Source organism: Chenopodium album, chromosome 3 (genome assembly GCF_948465745.1).
Source record: "Chenopodium album chromosome 3, dcCheAlbu1.1, whole genome shotgun sequence".
Taxonomy (NCBI): Eukaryota; Viridiplantae; Streptophyta; class Magnoliopsida; order Caryophyllales; family Amaranthaceae; genus Chenopodium; species Chenopodium album.
Genome location: NC_137836.1, coordinates 60508311 through 60528989, shown reverse-complemented (window position 1 = coordinate 60528989; position 20679 = coordinate 60508311). Strand labels below are relative to the sequence as shown.

The 20679-nt window shown below is 34.3% G+C and overlaps 1 protein-coding gene across 1 annotated transcript; it reads left to right on the top strand.

The window, feature by feature from the left end:
- Window positions 1-6930: 6930 nt before the first annotated feature.
- Window positions 6931-17583, top strand: LOC145614340 (auxin-binding protein T85-like). Its single transcript, XM_081669389.1, has 5 exons — window positions 6931-7105; window positions 8150-8256; window positions 10262-10465; window positions 14560-14627; window positions 17202-17583. The coding sequence occupies exons 1-5, from the start codon at window positions 7012-7014 to the stop codon at window positions 17314-17316; spliced, it is 588 nt and encodes a 195-aa protein (XP_081525515.1). The 5' UTR covers window positions 6931-7011; the 3' UTR covers window positions 17317-17583.
- The last annotated feature ends 3096 nt before the right edge of the window (window positions 17584-20679 follow it).

Here is a 20679-nt window from a genome sequence, read left to right as displayed (position 1 = left end):
TGTGTAGGTAATGGTTTCCCTATAGTAGCCATAGGTGTTTCTGTAACAGTATAAAAATAAAGCTAGTAAAGTTGTATAATACAACAGCATACAAACATTGACCTTATGAACTTAAAGCGTAATAAAGTTTTACTTTTAGCTGCGTCTCTTAACTGCTTTGAGGTTTGTGTTGCCACAGATGATGATGCTCCTTTAGTAGCCTGCATTTTTTCTGTAGTATGATAAAGTTGAAACAGGAAAGAAATTACTAAACATCCCCACACATATATTCTACTCTATAGTAACATATCTACATTTTACTCGGTAATTTTAGCTACAATATATAACAACTTACTTTTAGCCGAATCTTTTAACTATTTTGAATTTTGCAACGATGACGTTGCTTTAGCTCCTTTTTTTTTCTGTAACATGATGAAGATAATTCAAGAATTAATTTAAGAAATAAATTCATTGAAATATTTCTATTACACAGCAACACATATGCGCTAATTCTTTGCAGCAAAACCATAACAAAGCCTTACTTTTTGGTGGCTCCTCTAAATGTTATGAGCTCTGCACATATGATGTTTTTTCAGCACCTTTACTCTTTTTTGTAACATGACAAAGATATAAGAGAATGAGGTTTATTGAATAATTCATTTATATATCCTCCTTCTAACTGTAATTCAAGAGAAATAACTTACTCCCAACTGTAGTGTATGTTGAAGGCCTTCCTCTAGTCTTTTTAGGTCTTGGTTGTTCTGCCTCACTATATAAAGTGTAAAGAGCAAGTGGATTTTACTTTCACAAATTTATATATCTAGATAAATAACTTAGCTATATTACCTAATGAAGTCTTGTGGCAATGATACACCAGTGCTCGTTTTGATTGCCTTCCTTGAGCTGATGGTCTCTTAAAATTAAAAGGCGCCTCAGCTATTATAAGAATATTTTGAACAGTTAAGGTGCTATCATAGAACAAAAAAATACAGGATTTAAACAAAAAAACTCTTTTTTCTAATATGATTTAATTTCACAAACGCACCCATATCACCTGGTACAGAGCAAATTACATCTAGATCATGCAGACACCTCCAACAAAGTCTGCAGTGGTTTTCTGTCTCCTTATTAATGCACAAAACCAAAACTAACAGGCTAGTATTAATTTTTTCCAGTTAACTCAGTATCCGACATTTTACTGAGTTTTACAGGAAATATATATTGTTTTAATCACTAATTCGCAAACAACATCCAATACAAAAATAAGATTTTTATGCATGAGATAAAAGAATCTGCAGTTAAATAACCAAATCAAAAGGTGCATTCATTGATTTAGAAAGGGCATTACATCATATTCAAGTCATAGCATACATACAATTTCTTTCTAGTTGTTTCAACATACTAAAAGCAAGCATTAAAACTAAGCACCAAAAGCAAAACAGAAGCCTAAGAACCCATAATCGGGCATACAATATGCCAAACTAACTATAAACTAAGATACTAAGCAACTTAAACCAACTTTGCACGCTTCCAAACAATCTCTAGTTCAGGAATGCCATAAACCAAAGGTTCAGTAACTCTGACAGCAGAAGAAGATGCAGTATCCATTGTTGCACTTGAGCGTCGCTTCATTGGAGCAGGTGGTGGAATAACAGGCTTAGGAATTTGATAACTTTCAAATTTAGGAGTCATACAACTTCCTTCAGCAATATGTTCACCTCTGGCAGCTAGCCTCTCCTTGAATTGGTAAAATTTACTCTTTAAAGCAGAACAAGCAGCACCCTTCTCTAAAGCAAGCCCATAATTAGATTCTATAATGTAACACCCCAATAATTCTCTCTTTAAACCTGTGAGGACCCTGAACAATATTCAAGAGAATTACTGGCGTGCTACCGCCACGTGTTCAAACGTTAAGGCTTTATCAGAAAATAGCAGCGGAAAAACTAACTCAGTTATAAATAAGTTTCAAAACCAATAACCAAAACCAAATTAAGTCATACAACTTGGAACCATTAAGGCCCTTATTCAAAACCCAATAAAAGTAGTAAGTGATTAAATTCAGTGTTCAAATAAATTCAAACCCAAAAGAAATAGTGTCGAATAAAATCGAATTAAAATAAATTCAAACTTGCAAAAGAAATAAAATGCAAACAACCAACTCTCTACTCAAGATCAACCCTAATGAATGCTGCATGTGTAAGAACCTGTGGTAATTCTGCTCCCCAATATTACAAGTGTAAAAATTGGATCGTCACAGGGTCATTGAAAGGCGAAGGCCATGACCAAAGAAAGACACACAAAGCACGCAATCAGCAAAGCTGAGTACATACAAGCTGCAAAATAAATTAAGAAATCCATAACATGCTACTAATAATCAATCATCATGCATCATTAAATTATAGACTCAACACACGACTAAACTAGTTATATTAATAAGACTCCATTAATTAATAAAAGGTAAATCATTATTTTTATTCATTGGATTACGCAATAGACAAGGTTGTCCAACCCATGCTCCATTTGGAACATCAATAAAAGAAAAACCCCATGCCTCCTTTCGGAAACATCAATAAACATCCAACAACCACGGGCGCGACTCCGTGACCGTAGTTAGTATGAGATCTCACCTAACTCCTAGTTTTGAAAAATATTTGAAATAAGAGACTCGTAGATCAGACGGCCTCGAGAAAAGTACACGGCTAATACCCCATGTACCCCAACCCCTGATTGTCATTACTCCAGAAGTGCACCAATCCAGAGTTTTATTGCTCATCCATCTTGCACTTTACGTGATTTACAGGTTTAGACTTGGTGATGACTTATATGCATAACAATACAATCAATCCAATATCAATTCAATCAAGTAAAACAACTTTTCAATTTCAATTCTTGATTTATTAGTGGCAAACAACATTTATTATTTATTCCTTTACTACCTCGGTGTATAAACATCTTGAGTGCATAAGGCACCCCAAAACCTTAACCTCGTCTTAGAAGACTTAAATTCTTCCTTTACTCATCCTGCTTGCATAATCATGAATAAGTAATAAATTAATCATTACACCAATCATATACCTTTGCCTCTAAGCGCACCTTGCATAATTAGAGCACAAATAGTACTTGCAATATAAAATAGTGCACGTCATACGAAATTCACAATGTATAACCAAACAATTTAACTCAGTCATCCCTATACATGATACTAAGTTCTCGATCCGTCGTCCTTAAACATGCACCTAAAAGAAAGGTTTCGTAACTTGTACGTACCTTGAGCAAACAAATTGGTATGCCACTTTACTAACTAGAAATCACCTTCAATAAACTCCTCTCCTAATCCAAATAATAACATCTCAATCAATACCCAATCAATCAAATTTACAGCAATACTAACTTACTTTAAAACCTTCAAAATCCAAATCAAACAACACTTTAAAACCTTCCCTTTAGTTTAAAATTAAAGGCTTATATATAGTTCTTTAAATTTTATTCATAAAAACCTTAAAATACACTCTTATACATGAAATTACAGCAAGTTTAAAGTCTAATAAAAATCTGAAAATTATTTAAAAACCCCTAATAATCTCCCTTTTTAATGGGTGATTAAACCCTGTTTATAAAACATCAAAAGTAGTACTTAGAAACTATTTCCAACACTTAAAAATTCAATAAAAACATATATTTATGCTTAATTAACTTTAAACATAATTAATTTTATTAATCAAACTCAAGGATAATATTTTAAGTATAAAAAAACTTCGTTAAAATCAAAAACTGCTCGAAAATCATATTTAGAGGCTGAATTTGGCCACGAAAGGGTGGTACACACTACCAAAGGTGGAGATTCTTTCTTAAAACGTTGTTTCCACATGGAAAACACTACTTTTTCATCAAAATCGGATGAGTTCAGAATCTGATCGGGATTAAAACGGGATTAATATTAACGAACGAAAATTTAAAAATTAAAACACGAATCTATGTGTTCAAAATAATCTGGAATTAAGTTAAACTAATCAGTAGTTATAATCACCAAAATTTCAAAACATCATTACTATAAAAGCCCTAAATCAATTGTTCATAAAAACCCTAAAATCATGATTTTCAATAAATTGAAACCCTAGGTTTATAATTCATAAAATATGAAATTTATAACATAAATATAATCTGAAATTTATAATCTTTATACCATTAAAATATAATTTGATACTAAAAATATAATCTTTATACTAAAATCAAAACCCAAAACAATTAAATTAACATTAAGCAAAATAATGAAACAAAGGAGGATGAAAATAAGACTAACCTTTTTGTGTGGGAAATTTTTGGAGATTCATGGGGTATTTATAGGAGGGAATTATTGTAGGGTAAAAAGAAAGATTGGGCCTCATAAAAATAATGGGTCGATTAAGTAAACAAATGGGTTAGGCTTGTGTGATTGGACATAAATTGTAGAATAAAGGTGCATAAAATAATTTGTTCAAATAATTTTCGACCCAGATTAATAATTTGAAACTTTTGAAATTAAATTATGAAAAATAACAAATAAATATTATAAATAAAATAAATTTTCATTTATAAAATATTTAAAAATACGGGGGATTACATATAATCTCTAAGTTATACTGGATGACCAGGTAATGTACAACTCTTTTAGCAGCCTTTTGCCTTGCACCAACTACTTATCATGACCAGGTTCACTGTAAATGCACTCCATACCAGTTCCATTGTGGGGGCAGGACACCGTTAGCCAAGACACAAAACCTAAACCTTCAACCCAAACAGTCTCCAATGAACTCACTTCTACTCATGTCTTCGTAACAACATCACCTAAAAATCAACATAATTAATCGTCACATGGACAACATCCCCAGGTGTTCTTCTTCCCAAACTGCCTTGAGTCATAGGCAATTCTATTCCGTTTTCACGACATAACTCGACGACCTTATGCCTATAAAGCTTACTACACAACTGATACATTTTTGCTCTATTAGCTGTAAAATCATTGACATGCACACCATACTGGCTGATCATTTTCTGCACAGCTTTTTGAGCTGCTTTTTCATGTGACTCCTGAATTGTATTAGCTTCTCCACCAAAGAATACAAACTCAGATTTGCCACATTCAGTTTTAACACGAACAAAAGCATTGTTCTTATCTTTATCTATGTAACCATACACTAGTTCAGGAAAATTCAAACAGGCAACGACTTGACCTAATAGAGGTCGAAATGGAATGGTAATTTTGTTGGGCTGAATAGCCATAACCTTTAAGTGACAGAGATATCATCTTAATTAAAGCAAAATAACCACCAACTAATCATACACACTCATAAAATGCTAAGATCTAAAAACAATCCAGTTAAGAAACCATACACTCATTTAAAATTCCACTTTAAATTCACCTTATAGACTTACCAATAGTAGTAATAAACAGGCTCACCACCACAGCTGGCTCAAGATTCAGTTTCCTATAATCCTTTTTTATCTTGCCAAGAAGATGGAAGGAAAAAAGAAAAGAAAAACACACACAAATACAACAAAAGCAATATTATTTAGACTAAATCTTCAAAGAACAACAAAACTGGCAGAAGCACATAAATCAACAACTAAACTAACAATTATAGTTCATTTAAAGTCCAGAATGTCAAGTACTCTTAAAATCTAGGAATCACTATGTCAATTAGCAAATGAGTATGTATAATTAAGTTTTTAGTAGAAATCATCCATTACATTGCAGTTTTTTTTTTTTTTTTTTTTTTTTTTTTTTTTTTTTTTAAATTTTTTTTTTTTTTATCAAAATAGCCATAGAACAATAGTTTCATAGTAGCAACTTCTCTTTACACAGCACAAATAAGAAAGAAAGGAATTAATACAAGCCAAACATGAACTATGCGCTTGCATAAAAGCAAAGAAATAAATCAAAGTACACCTTCTATATATTTTAATACATAAAAGAAGTACATGACAATAACATTTTAAACCTCAGAAACTAAATATCTTCTATTTTAAGAATTCTAAATTCACAACAAATAAAAGCAAGGCCATATAGAAATTATTTTATTAATTTTACAGTACAATAGGCCATAATCAATATTATTTTATTAATGTTAAAGTACAATACACCTATTATATATTTTAATAGAGCAAAGAAATACATCACAATATTATTTTCAACCTCAATGTTAAAGTACAATACACCTATTATATATTTTAATAGAGCAAAGAAATACATCACAATATTATTTTCAACCTCATAAGCTAAATATCCTCTATTCTAAAATCAAGACAATATAAGGCCACATAGAAATTAATTTATTAATTTTAGAGTACAAAATAATTTTAGTAGAACAAAGAAGTACATCACAATATTATTTTCAACCTCAGAAACTAAACATCCTTTATTCTAAGATAAAAATCAATCTATTAATTTTACAGGACAAAATAATTGCCAACACCACTGTCGATAAACACGAGCTGAACAAACCAGAGCATTTGCTTATATTACATAAGAATGCAGATCACAATCCTAATTTAAACGGTAATCTACAAAATCAAACATAACCAAGCAAACACAGACCACCATACACCTCAACAATAACAATAACAATAACAATACCCTTGAAATTTAGGCGCTCAAGCAAGGGAGACAAATGGCAGGGTGGATATTTCCATGTTCCTAATGAACAGTACATCTAGGAGCACTTTGGGTGCTACAGTAAATGTGCTATGGACTTTTATAAGAGTTACATATATATCAAAGAATTCATTCAAGTCAGCATGACATTTTTGTAAATAAATGAACAACTTTTATTAATATACAGGTCCCACAAATGTTGACTTATTTACGAAAATGCCATACTGATTGGAATTTTTTGTTAATTTATTTACGAAAATGGAATTAGATAAACAAATTATAAACTTGTATTTTCTCCTAGTTTTATTAGCCGAGAAACTTCCATTCAATATCATGTTTGGTTTATCGCCATTGTGAGGACTTAAGGGAAATTCGAGAAGAACCCCAATTGCGAGAGAGAAATGTATCAGTTTAAAGCTTATCTACTGCCTATTGTGCTTCTCAGTTGGCTTCTGTTAGCAGCAACCCTCTTAGCTTCAGATTGCTCCATTAATGGTGAGCTTTTAATTCTCTGCTAAAATCTCATATTAATATCTGGGGTTGCTTTGTTATATGCAATTTATGCTCAATGTTACAATGCATCATTGATACTTTGAAAATGAATTAATGAATAAAGGGGTTATTATATTGTTTTTATAATGTATTGAGTGATGATAAATTTATCGTTTCGATTTTCGGACAATTGAATTGCCTGTAATTGGTTTATACCCAGGATTTTTGTTAGAGTTACTGATACACTAAGGAAATTTTGATTTTGAATTGTTGATGGGTTGATTAACAGTTAAACTTTTCTGTTTAGCCAACCTTTATAACGGGTATGAAATTTAACATTACTGATGCAAAACTGTAATTATATCCAGAAAAATTACAAAAAAATACTGTGATATATGAACAATGCAAATAACATTGCAAAAAGTGAAAGAAAGAAACAAAAGAGTAAAACCGCCAACAAAGGGCCTGTTTGTTATATTTCTCTATGTTAGTCGGACTCGGGAACGTGGGTACGGCAAGTACTTGAAGTGTCTAAGTGTTCTCTACCCATGTTTGCAGCGACTACTTGAAGTCAAATTAAGAGTCCGAGTAACATAGTTTTTGTTTAGAGTTTTGCTTATAAACTAAAGACAACAATTATGAGGAAATATTAGCTATAGAAGGAGTTGTTAATAGAGATGAATCTATGATGACAATCTAATACTCCCACTTTAAACATTATCTGTAGAATGAGTCAAAGTTTTATTTTTAATTTTCTATGATGACAATCAAATACCCCCCACTTTAAATAATTTGTTTCTTTGGTCAAGTGTAGGAGTTGTTAATAAAGATGAATCTTAAACCAATATACAAGGAACTGTGCAAATGTTTGGACATGAACATATGAGTTGGAATAAGATGGAATATGAGATCTTCAATTCAAGGTCATTGGTTTTTATGGATGCAAGAGATACCGAATTAACATGGAGAAGCTCATAGTGCTTTGTTTTTCTAGTCAGGTTAGCATATCGGTGCAGAATTTTTGATTGTAGTCTGCTGTTGATGCAGGATTTCCACTTGTGAGGAATATAAGTGAGCTTCCCCAAAATAATTATGGTAGAGAAGGCCTTTCTCACATTACCCTTGCTGGGTCTCTCATTCATGGCTTGAAAGAGGCAAGTATCATGGTTATATAAATCGACCATTGCTCATCTCTCATTTTCATAGTAGCTAGAAGCTTTCAAAATCTGTAAATTCTTAACTACGAAGTGCGAACACACTCCCCTGTATAAGTTGAATGTAACCCTATTTATTTTATATGTACCTCTTTCGTTACAAGCTTTAGCATTCGTAAAAATATACATATAATTGCCTATCATATTATTCAAGCAACTTCCCTAGATGATACCTTCTCTCCCACTTATTTTTTCTATTACAACATGGAAGAGCCACAATATTGTTCAATTAAGTTGGTATTTACTGAAACAAAGAGGAAGAAAGGATCCTTGCTTATCAAGAAAATTGAAGAGTCTTATCAGAAGTTTGGGCAATTCATAAAAGGCTGAAAGTGGGAGCTGGGAAGAATTGGGATGATTTTATTGTGCAGTTTGATAGTGAAGTTGCTTACAATATTCACCTTGGGATCTGATTTAAAAGATGCTTATCACAAAACCATGTTGCATGCATTCTAGTTTGTAGATAATAGATATTATAATTGAATATGAGCTAAAGACTAAAAAACAGGACAATCAATGTATTAATTATGATTAGATCTTTTGTAAACTCTGGGGCATATTATTTTGGATCATCCTCATGCGTGGATCCAAGATGTACTATTGGAGTATAAATCTTCCTAACTAGTAGAAATAACGATAGCCTAAGGTAATACATTAAAAAAGGGTTATGCTTGGTAATAAAAGGGTTTAGTTTGTAAAATGTTATCTGCTTTACATTTATTTTTGTAAGGAAAATACGTGTAGCAATAACACTCCTGAGGTTTGACGATTGTTTTTCATGAGCTTTAAGCATTGTTTTTATTATTTTGAAAGCCTCAAATTATGGGGTGGTACAATGATAGTATGGTATAGTATATATGTTCTACTATATTAGGTAGGGGTGAGCATAACCGGGTACTGGTTGGATTTTATGGAACCGGACCCGGTTATAACCAGTTCCTGAAATTTGGAACTGGAACTGGAATTGGAACCGGTTATACCGGGTCTAAAATTTCAGGAACTGGTCCCGGAACTGGTAGGTACCAGTTCCAAATCCGGGTACCCGGTTCTTGCCCTACTGCTATTTTTTTAATACCAAATTTTATTGTAAGTAGAAAATTAGGCAAGTTTAGAACAACTCTAACAAATCAGAATAATCCAGATCTAAACACTAAGCAAAATTCAAGTCTAGTAATTCATAATAAAGATCCAAAAATATATATAAAAAATATGTTTAACAAACACAACTTCTAAAACAATTCACTTATCGACAATTATACAATTAGAATTTATAACTTTTTACTTTAATATTCACAAAACAAAAGAGGACACTAGAAGAATGGATAATTCATGTCGAGGATGATGAACAAGTGGACGAGGAAAGAGAAAGCTAGGAGATTGAAGAGAACGATCCATCAATTTGGATGATGAAGCTGAGAAAAAGTAAAAAAGGTAGAGAGAGATTGAAACAGGAATTGGAGAAATGTTTGAAGGAGGCTGACAAAAAGGATACTCCACTACGTATGATACTAGGGTTTTGTGGGCTAATAGACAAATGGGCCTAATTTTCTCATGGGTTGTATACTAAGCTTACTTTAAAAATTCCAATACCGGGTACCCAGTGGCTACCGGGTCCAAAATTTTCGGACCCGGAACTGGAATTGGTTTTAACCGGGTCCAATTTTTTGGAACTGGATCTGGTCCTAGTGGGACCGCTTCCGGGTCTAGACCCGCCGGGTCCTAACCAGTTCCGGTTCCAAAACCGGGTACCCGGAATTTTTGCTCACCCCTAATATTAGGTGGTATGAATCAAAGCTTTTTGAAGGGAATTATTATGGTTAGACCCACTTAGACATTAGCAAAAGATGATAATAGCTAAGACAATTTAAGAGATCACATTATTTAAATTGTTATTGTTTTGATCTTAAATCTCGTCTTAAATTTTTCTTATGTCTAATTATGGCAGATTGAGGTGTGGCTTCAAACCTTCTCTCCTGGATCACAGACACCAATTCACAGACACTCGTGCGAAGAAGTTTTTGTAGTCCTGAAGGGTAGTGGTACACTTTATCTTGCTTCAGACTCACATGGAAAATATCCTGGCCAACCTAAAGCCTTTCCTATCTTTGCAAACAGTACTTTCAATGTCCCAGTCAATGATGTTCACCAGGTAAACTGATTTCTGCCCATGTGGTGTTGGTAGCTAAATTATTTCTGCTAGATGTTGTAAGTATTGATGTATTTTGTATTTATTAATCTATAATTCTGATTTTTGTTGAGTCACCAATATTAGTTAACTGGAATATTAATTACTTCCTTGGTTGGTAGAAGGTTACTGTATGCATACTATGGAATTCACATTAGATTGTCTGTCTAAAGCTGACATTATTGAGATTGAAACTGATTGAACTAATGTACCAATCAGGTTTGGTGACTGCCATTTGGCTATGTAAAGAATTCTTTTATCAACAATCGAAGATTTAGACTCTACAAAGCCTTGGCAAGCATAAAAAATTTGAACTTTGATGGGCTAGTTGACCCTTATAATAGAGATTAACAAAACCGGATTAGTGAAGTACACGATGAACGATTATAAAGGCATTTCCAAAAATAGAAGTTGAAAAAGACCTTGAGGAATAGCTTGTAATGATTCCCACCCCTAACAATTGGAGCATGAATCTTTCAACAGACAGTGTAATATTTTTCCAGCAGATGTTAGAATTTTAGGTTACTTAGGTAACTCTTTGTTACTTATCAACATTTGAGTCCCTGCACCATGTTATTTGCTGTTGATGATTAAGACTAAAGAATGTATGAGGAAGCAGAATAACCTTTCTTGATCTATGAAGTTTTTTAAGTGGGTGATGCCTTGAATATACATTTTTGCTGATTTCTTAGGTTTGGGAGATTTCTTTTATGCTGTCTTATTTAGGTTGTTTTGTGGGTTAAATCTTTTCAAGTGGAAGTGTATTTGAGATTCTACTATCAGAATGCCAGAGAGACTAAAGAGATAAAAATCCCTAGGGGGTCTTGTATTAGACCTCTGATGAGTTTCTAAGGAAGTTACGTATTCTCTTCTAACATTGAGAGGTTAAGTTTGGTGAGCTAAGGCGCTTTTGTGGTTTGCCATCACAGTGTTACCCATGAAAGACAACATATACTCACTTAGATTCAAAACAATTAAGTAATAATTGTTCATACATAATACAATCACTTGCAAAATTGGCATCTATAGCACATTAACTGGCTCAAGAAGGCACTTTATTTTATTCACCATCTGTCCCAACTCCCAAACATAGTTCAATAATTTAAATAGAGTATAGAACTATTAAACAGAATATAATTAGTAGAATAGAAACTAAATAATCTTCCCAAGCCCAAGGAATACCCACATACAATAGTTATTAAAAAAATATACTTCGATGGTTTCTTTTTGTTCTTCCCATTTGGAATATTGGCACTATTCATAAGATGAAAAAGTTTCTAAATTATTCTCAATATAAAAAAAATAACATAGTCATGTTTTTAATGAGTGGTTTATTAATATTCAACTATTAAATTTTATTTTAATATGCAACTAAATATTTTTATGGTCATAGTAATGATGGCAAATGTAAACATTCAATTAGGAACGGAGGATTAATAACTCTATAGTAATGGAAATAATCTTAGCATTATTCGCGTGACATCTCGTGTCCTAAATATATAATTTCAACCCGTGGTTGTAGGTCTCTAGCTACTTATTATAACAAGCTTAATAGTATTAACAATACAAAAACAACGAATCTTTAATTGACTAATAATCAATTTCATACTTGATAAACAAGTTTCACTATATTACCCTCTTACCCCACAATATTTTCTCCTTTTCATTCACTCTCTTATTTTATCCAAACTTTTTCTTATACCCATCTACTTTTTTACATTATTTTCTCTTACTTTAAACACCTTTTTTTTGTACCCACCCACTCACTCACCAGTTTTCTTAAATTTGTGCAAATTGTAAATGTTAAGATCAAATGGAAACAGAGGTAGTACTTAATATAGAAAAAATGTTTTACTGTGAAGTGCTGATTTAATATTGGGAAGGGAGAAGCAAGGATGTTGTGGATTTGTGATATTAATGGTAGGCCCTGCTCTTTTGAGCTTCCGGGCCACCTGAGCAAGACAAAGCAGATAGCAGAGTAGATTTCTTTTGAGCAGTGCACACAGAGGGCTAGGCTCCACACAGAGCAGATTTTAGCAGAGTAAGGCACAGCAGAGCAGATTAGATTTTAGCAGGCACGACACAGCAGAGCAAGACATAGCAGAGCAGAGCAGCTCTAAAAAAAGAGCATAGCAGAGTTGCTTTACAGAGCAGAGCAAGTCAATTTGAACGCAATTGTATCATGATATTGAGCTTCAAAGGAAAATTATATGGGACGCCAATTACATCGTTGTATTTGGTCAGAAGTTAGAAATTTAAGGAGAGTGTAAAGAACATGAGTTTAGTGGAGATGCATATGTTAAAATGGATGTGTGGGAAGTGGGAACACCTCAAGAGATGTAACACAAAATGTAGTTATATAGAGGGATGGTGGAGTTATTTTAATCAGAATTAGCATGCTACTGATGCAAGTTAAAGTGAAACGTCTGGCTATGTTTGTATGTATATGTGAACACTCCTTTAACATGAGAAACTCACATAAATACTCCCTCCGTTTTTAAATACTTGCTCCACTTTCCATTTCCGGCCGTTTTTAAATACTTGCTCCATTTCCTTGTTTAGAAAGCTTTTACAATATTTAATCATTTCTCTCAACTAGTGAATCCAACATAAATTATATATTATTAACTCATATGCTCTCTCCTCCAATTCTCTCAACTACTTTTGTTTTTTTTACAATTTTTTATTCTTCCACCAACCCCACTACCTCCATATTTTATTACTTTTTCCAATTTCTCCTAGCATGAAGAAATAAAACAAGTATAAAAAATGGAGGGAGTAGTCTTTAAAATTTAGAAATATATGTTATGAATGCCATGATCTCGCATCTGTGTTCATCAAGGACAATGTCTTGTGTCTAAGATATTAAGTCCTAACTTGTTTGACTCTTGTATATGCACCCATACCCAACACTTGTACCACCATGTTTAAATTACGTAGTGCATAAGTAAATAGTATTACAAAGCATTAAATAACATTAGAGAATTTGCTTGAAAGTAACTGACAGGAGCAAGGATGCTGTGGATTTGAATGGAAATCAGGACCAATGTTTAAAAAAATAATAATAACAATAATTGAGGGATCATTGTGGTATTGAGCTAATTTGGTAACATGTGTAGCACTAAATGATTGTGACTGTTTTAAAAAAGGGATACAACTTCAATCCATCTTCTAGGCACCTTCACAGCTTCACCCTCTACTTATATTCTTGATCCTGGTCAAGCTGAATTTTCTTCCATCTTGTATTAAACCCAACTCTTTCATCCTCTTTAATCATCTTCTTTTGTTTCAAGGATTCTTCCAACTGCATCTCTGCAACACTTTCTTTTTTTCTCACTCACTTTATTACAAGGGAAACCAATAATGAACTACTTATTGGTGACTTTTAAGCCAGGTAACTGTTTGATTTTCCAAATATTATTAAGCTGCACCCTTGTAATCTTGTCCTTGAGAAATAGAGTTTATATGTGCCCTAGTTCTCAATTCTCATCCTTGTGGAAATTCAAACTGCACCTTGCACACACCTTATTATATTAGTATATTACTTCTGCAGACCTAGTGTTATTCAAACGATCAAGCCAGCATCCCTTTAATAATTCCCAGTGGCCTGTCATTGATCACAACCTACCTCAGCTTGTTCAAACTTTGATTTTTTAGCTTCCCAGGGGCCTGTCTTCTGAAAGCTATAACTAGGATCTGAGTAGTTTGGTCAAGCTGTCTTTTAGAAGAATTTGTAATTGCATTTTCCTTGATCTTGGTAATTTTTTGTGAAGATAGAGAAAAGTAAAGTGTCATTATTCTAACTAGTTTGACATTGTGACCATATATGTTTGCATTTTAAGGTACTGTCTTACCATTTGAAGTTTTGTTGAGTTGTCTATAAGAACTCTGCTGGTTCGTGCCTTATCTATTGCTTTCGGGTTGCAGAGGGGATTGTTAAGATAGCCTTATCATTTTTATTCTCGTCAGTAAATAAGCGTATGCAGGCTTTTCCATTTTTGCATCTATTATTACAATGGACAACAGTTGACGCCTCTGACTTTTGTTTTGATGTACAGGTCTCGAACACTGACAGCAGTGAGGATCTGCAACTGTTGGCTATTGTATCACGTCCTCCAGTCAAAGTGTAATTTTCTTCTCTCAGTCAATCAAGATAGTTTCCCCAAATTTTCTTACTTTTGAGCATGCTCTGAAGTCATTTAAACTTTCGAAGTGCATGTTAGCATACTGAAAAGTTGCATTAATTTGTGTTTCTTAAAAAATAGCGGAGTAGCTAAAAAAGTTCTGCACTACTATTAGCTATATTTCATCAATACAAGGTCTTGTTTAGAATCAAACTAGTCGCTGAACTATGAACATTATGTATATTTAAAATTTCTTCCCTTGTTGGCTCTTTGACAATTATGATTACTTTTAGTGACTACGCTGATGGGGCTTCTTTCTTTTGATGTGGATTAATTTAAAAAGTATTTTTGGAAAGTTTACCTTTTGATATTTTACTCATGTCCCTTTTTGCTTACTCCATAGAGCAAAGATTACTTTTTTTTTTTGAAGTGAGGCAAAATTATGCACATGGTGTTGCAAGAGGCGTTGATGAGAAGAGAGAGGGAGAGAACAATGGGGCATCTCAAAGGAACACCCCAAAGAGGAATACAGGAAAAATAAAAAAGGACAAAGGCAGTAGTTGTTTTCTCATGGATTTGATTATTCCAATATATCTTGATTTCACCATATTTTTTTTTCATACTTTCGATTATTCCAATATAATCTGGTGAATCTGGTAAAGTAACAACTTGCCAATGAGTATCATCACTTTGATATTGAATTAAGCTGTCAAATGAATAGCACTCTATTTGTTTGTTTTGTTGTACGTTGTCTTGGGCTTGTCGTAGTAGGCTGAAACTTTTTGGGTGCATTTGGTGTGATTGGAGGAAACAGAATGGATTTAAGTCAATGAGAGAGGGAAATGTTAATTGTAACCATTGCTTTTATGGATTGTCTGGTATTATAATGGAATGGAATCAAATCAGAGAGGGAGATCGAGGAAGATGGCATGATGTATTATCAGTGGGGTAGGGAGGATACTGATAACCATCAATTAAGGGAAACATTACCATACCTCTCAAATTAAACAGTTTTATTATGGGCATACTTTAGTGGTTCTGTTACTAGCCCTAAACATCTTTATAATAAACATGCCACTTCTTCCTTTTAAGACCAATATTTCCTTGTGTCATACATCAAACTTGCAATTACCTATGAGAAAAGGAATAAGTATATGGTGGTAATTGGTGACTAATTGAAAATGTAAGACAAATGAATAATGATTTACAGAGCTTATAATAACTTATATTGATGAGCATTTGGGTGAGTCGTGATTGAAAATTCAAGCTCTGTTGACGGTCAGAGAGAGGAGGGAGAGAGGAGCTTTGCTAACTGCATTATTTGCGTAAAAAACATTGGACTCTATAATGTTAAAATCTAAAACATTGGAGCTCTGTTGACGGTTGCAATTTTTTTGGATAAATCTAAACCTAGGGCACTTTTGATGAAAAAATTATACTCAAGGGTATTCTTAAGAATTTCCTTATTTAATCTCATTCTCATTTCTGTTTCACATCGTATGCATTATTTGCCATCTGGTGATAGGTGTGCTTGGAATTTAAACTGAAGTCTGCAAACTTTTTCATGCTCTGTCAATCCGTCTTATGAAAGAAATTAAAGATCATCATATACAAAACATATACTTGTAAGTTTCAGTGTCAGGTGTACTTGTGAGATTGTGTTTGCCATGCCTTCTTCAGTTTCTAGTCAGGGTATCTGATATATGCCAGGTTAGCAAATCAAGATGGCTTCTTTGGGACATTACCATGGAGTCGTCATATCTTTTACATTTTGCATGCCCTTATCCCTAGTAGTCTTTCTATTTTTCTAATGCCTGACATTCTAACCCTGAAATTGAGATATGAACTATATTAAAACATATGGGAAGAGAGATGATTTTAAAAAGGAAAGAAATAACCTTGTATTTTTTATTATTATTTTCCAAATGCATTGCTTTATGACCGATCTTGAATATACATGTATTTCCAGTGCAATATGGCTAATCTGTCTTATGAGTGTATCTGTTATTGGCTAAATGTGGTTGCTAAATAAACTACTGCATGCGATACTCTGAAAGATTCTGCAAGTTCAAAGAGGAGTTCCCTCTATATACATAGCAAACTTTTAATGTTTTAACTAGACTCAGTATAGATTTATAGTGCTCAGAAGTGACCTTAATGGACGAAGCTAGACATGAAACAATCTGCTTGTGGATCTCTTATTTAGATACGTCTTAAAGAGTTCTGGTTGCTGATCAACTATGATAGACTGTTATTTCATTGTCTTATGCCTTAAAATACTCGACCATCTCATTGTTGAATCATGAATAGCAATGAGGAAGGGAACCTAGTTGTGTCACGATGGCAGCCAGAGATCATAGACCCTGGATCTAGAATAGTATCATTGCTATTTACAATACGTTCTCATGCATAAAGACCGAGTTTGTTTTACCGTTGCTATTTGCAATACATTCTTATGTATAAATATCAGATGTGATTTGTATCTGCTGTATAGATCTTGAGGATGCCATAATTGGATTTTTTTTTTTTTTTAATTTTTTTTTTTTTTTTTTTTTTTTTTTTTTTTTATGTGATAGGTTTATGTATGAAGACTGGTCGATGCCTCATACTGCAGCCAGATTGAAGTTTCCATTCTACTGGGATGAACACTGTTTCGAGTCTTTCAACTCACCAGTAAAAGATGAGCTTTAGAAATTTTAACTCACAAGTTCTGCAGTATTTTATGCTAACATGTTAACATCTTGACATCTCAGATTCTCGGCAAAACAAATGGAGGCACGTGTCTTGTGTTGAATTGTGAATGCTTCCAACGTATCATGTATTAGTGTTGTTCATAATTAAGAGTCTGGTAATGTACTTGGTCACGGTAATGTATATGCTTTAATTTCTCATGTTTGAATTCTGAATGTGTCAACGAGTACTCTAGGTATACACAGTGGCGGATACATCATGGCAGTCCATATTTCGATTTTCATGTCTTTATTTCTCAGGGATGAAAAGCTAAACTTCTTTCTCACTTCAATGTCCAAATTCACAGAATCTGAACAAGTATTTTACTAAACCAGCAGGCAGCAGGCAGTTTAGTTGCCATCTCTGCTTGTATGTCATCGAATTGAATGCTTTCATTGTTCCTTACATTTGCAGATCTTGAGCATGAGAAAGTTTTTTTGACTTTGTATTATATCTTGCCTGACTTAAATGCTCAAATTAGCAGAATCTGAAGAAGTATTCTTCTAAACCAGCAGGCAGTTTACTTTCCATCTCTGCTTGTATGTCATCGAATCAAATGCTTCCATTGTTGCTTACCTCTACAGATCTTCAGCGTGAAAGAGTTTTTCAACATGTTAAAATCTTGCCTTATGCTGTAAACACCTTCAAAAAGTACTCAACATCTTTTTTAATCAGTATATACATTAAAGTACCTATTTCTTAATATCTATGTACTAAACACTTTTACGATAAACAACATATATTGCCTAGCAATCAATCTGACTAATGTAATTAACTAGTCAAATTAGTTTAATAAGAGTTGAGCACAAATTTGGTACTTAATTCTACAATTTTTCACCGTTTAGGTACTCACTTTTTTTTTTTTTTCACCGTTTGGGTACTGAGTACCATTTTCCGGCCAAAAAAAATAATTCCCCCTAAGAATTCAGTACCCTTGGTTAACATCCAGTACCTTGGGTTGACTGAAAGTGGGGCCCACTCGAATAAAAAAATGCGTGGGTCAGAATTTTTTTTCCCCTTTCGTATTCTCTTATTCCCTTTATTCTTTCCTCTTCTGGATAATTGCTGCGCATTTGGTGAAGAACACGAGCAAGCTTGGGGCAAATATGGGGAAAACGACACTTAGCGCAACCATTTTTTTGAGGTAACCTTCATTACTCGTTTTTGTTCTTAATTTGATATAAATTTCGAATTTTTTGCCCAATTGATGATCTTATTTTACGAGTTAGGGTTTACGGTTTTGTAGGTTTTTTGAACGAAATTGATGATGTCGATTTGTTGTGTTTTTTGGGCTAAATTTGTTGATGTGTTGTTTGTTGATGGATTATGCTAGTGTTGTTGGTTGATGTTGATTGCATGTTGTATAATTTGCGCAAGGGTTTGATTAATGAATGTGTTTTGCGAAGTAAAACAGGGGAGGTTTTGGTAAAAATGTGTATGTGTGATTGATGGTGTTATGTGTGTTTTTGTTGTCAATTTGAAGTGCCTAACTTCAAATTATGGTCAGTGTGTTCTGTTTAGGGAAGAATGGCTGAGGCTGATTTTTTGACCTTGAAGCTTTGTTCAGAATTTTTTTTTTCTTATCCTGGATGACACTGACTGCAGTAAAGAAGGGGAAGAACTGGATGAAGCAGCAGTTATTCAGTTTTTTTTTTTCTGGGAAAATCGTTGATGATGAATTTAGGATAAGAAAACTGGATTGATTCTGTTTTGCTGCTACTTTGTTGCTGCTGTATTCATGACATTTTTTTTTCTTTTGACAAAGGATACAAACAACTACATATAAATATTAAAGCGAATAGAGTGAACCACCGCTTCTCCTGCCATTAGATGAGCCCTGTAGACACGCTGACGATCCACCTTATAATACTACAAACCTGGAAGCGTGAGCCAAGCTATAAAATTCTCCGAATAAGCCAAATATAATCGACATTGCCCTGGCCCTGTCTGCGAAGCAAGGAGACCAGATTATAAGAATCAGTCAAAACAATAATAGAGTGAAACCCGCAATCAAAAGCCCATTGAAGCCCATACAAGCATGCCAAAGCCCATACAAGCATGCCAAAGCCTCCGCATGTAAAGGAGAGGAACAAACACCATAGTTACTCCCACCGGAGATTCGCTCATCCAGTGGGTCATCGTTATCCATACACCAGCCCATTCCAGCTCATCGAGAATCTTTGAACCAAGAACCATCTATTTGAAGAGAAAGTAAAGAACTCCCATGGGGTTCCAGGCCAAGCTGAGCAATGTGAAAGCCAGGCGGAGAAGAGGCACAACCGTCTGCCACCGGGCTAACAGAAGTACTATCTAAGTTGACAAAGATTGAATGATTCTCCATGACCTCCCTAAACAGAGAATCAAAAGGTCGCGACGCCGAAGAATCCCTAAAGATTCTGGAATTTCGACATAACCACAAGGTCCAAAGCGTACCGACAAAGGTACCCAAGCGAGCACTTGATGGTCCATCCTGACTGATAAAAAGTCGGATATAATCTTGGATCCAATCTGAGAGAGAAAGGTCTCCATTGAATTTTGAGCGAATGCCAAGGCATCCACCCCCCACACCGAACGCGCATTGCAGCACATTCTGAAAAGGTGTTGTAAATCCTCTGGTTCCGTACTACAGAGGTCACAAAAAACGTCTTGAATCGAAACCCCTCTGTGATGAAGTTCCACCTTGACCGCAAGAGCGCGGTGCAACAGCTTCCATAAAAACAGCTTCCATTTAGAATGCAACTGGAGAGACCAGAGAATCTTCCAGAAAGAGTCCGTAGGAAGAGGTATGGCAGCCGGGGGAAGCTGTTGTTGAAGCATAGCATAACAAGTTTTAACCGAGTATTTTCCAGAAGGAGTACCCGCCCGGTAACAGAAATCAGCTTGAGTTGTATCAGGGGCCTCCATTGCCAGGATAGTAGAAGCATCCGCAAAGATAAACGAGTTGACAACTTTGGTAGTATCCCACCCCTTTGCCTGATGATTGATGAAAAAGCTGACAGTATGAGCGGCTAAAGATGGCTCCAAAATTCCAAGTTTGAACTCCGGGATGCACCCATTGACCCAATTAGCTGAACTAGCTAGAGTGGACTGGCCGTTTCCAATTTTCCAGCCGCAGCCTTGTTTGAGAAGGGTGTCCGCCTTTAGTAACCCTCGAAGACCATAGGAATGCCGCCCAGAGTAACGGGGCCGAGAACTAGAGCTGTTGGAAAGAAAGGTTGTACGAGCCCCAAAAACTTTAGAGACTTGCAGCTGCGGGTTGGAAAAGAGTCTCCAAACCTGTTTCATTAACAACGCCTTATTTAAGGAGGACAAACAGCGAATGCC

Excerpts from the sequence above, each read along its gene's own strand:
- LOC145614340 (XM_081669389.1), top strand. The coding sequence starts at position 7,012 with ATGTATCAGTTTAAAGCTTATCTACTGCCTATTGTGCTTCTCAGTTGG. Across the intron at positions 8,257-10,261 it reads TCATTCATGGCTTGAAAGAG|ATTGAGGTGTGGCTTCAAAC; the intron begins GCAAGTATCATG and ends TAATTATGGCAG. Across the intron at positions 10,466-14,559 it reads CAGTCAATGATGTTCACCAG|GTCTCGAACACTGACAGCAG; the intron begins GTAAACTGATTT and ends TTTGATGTACAG.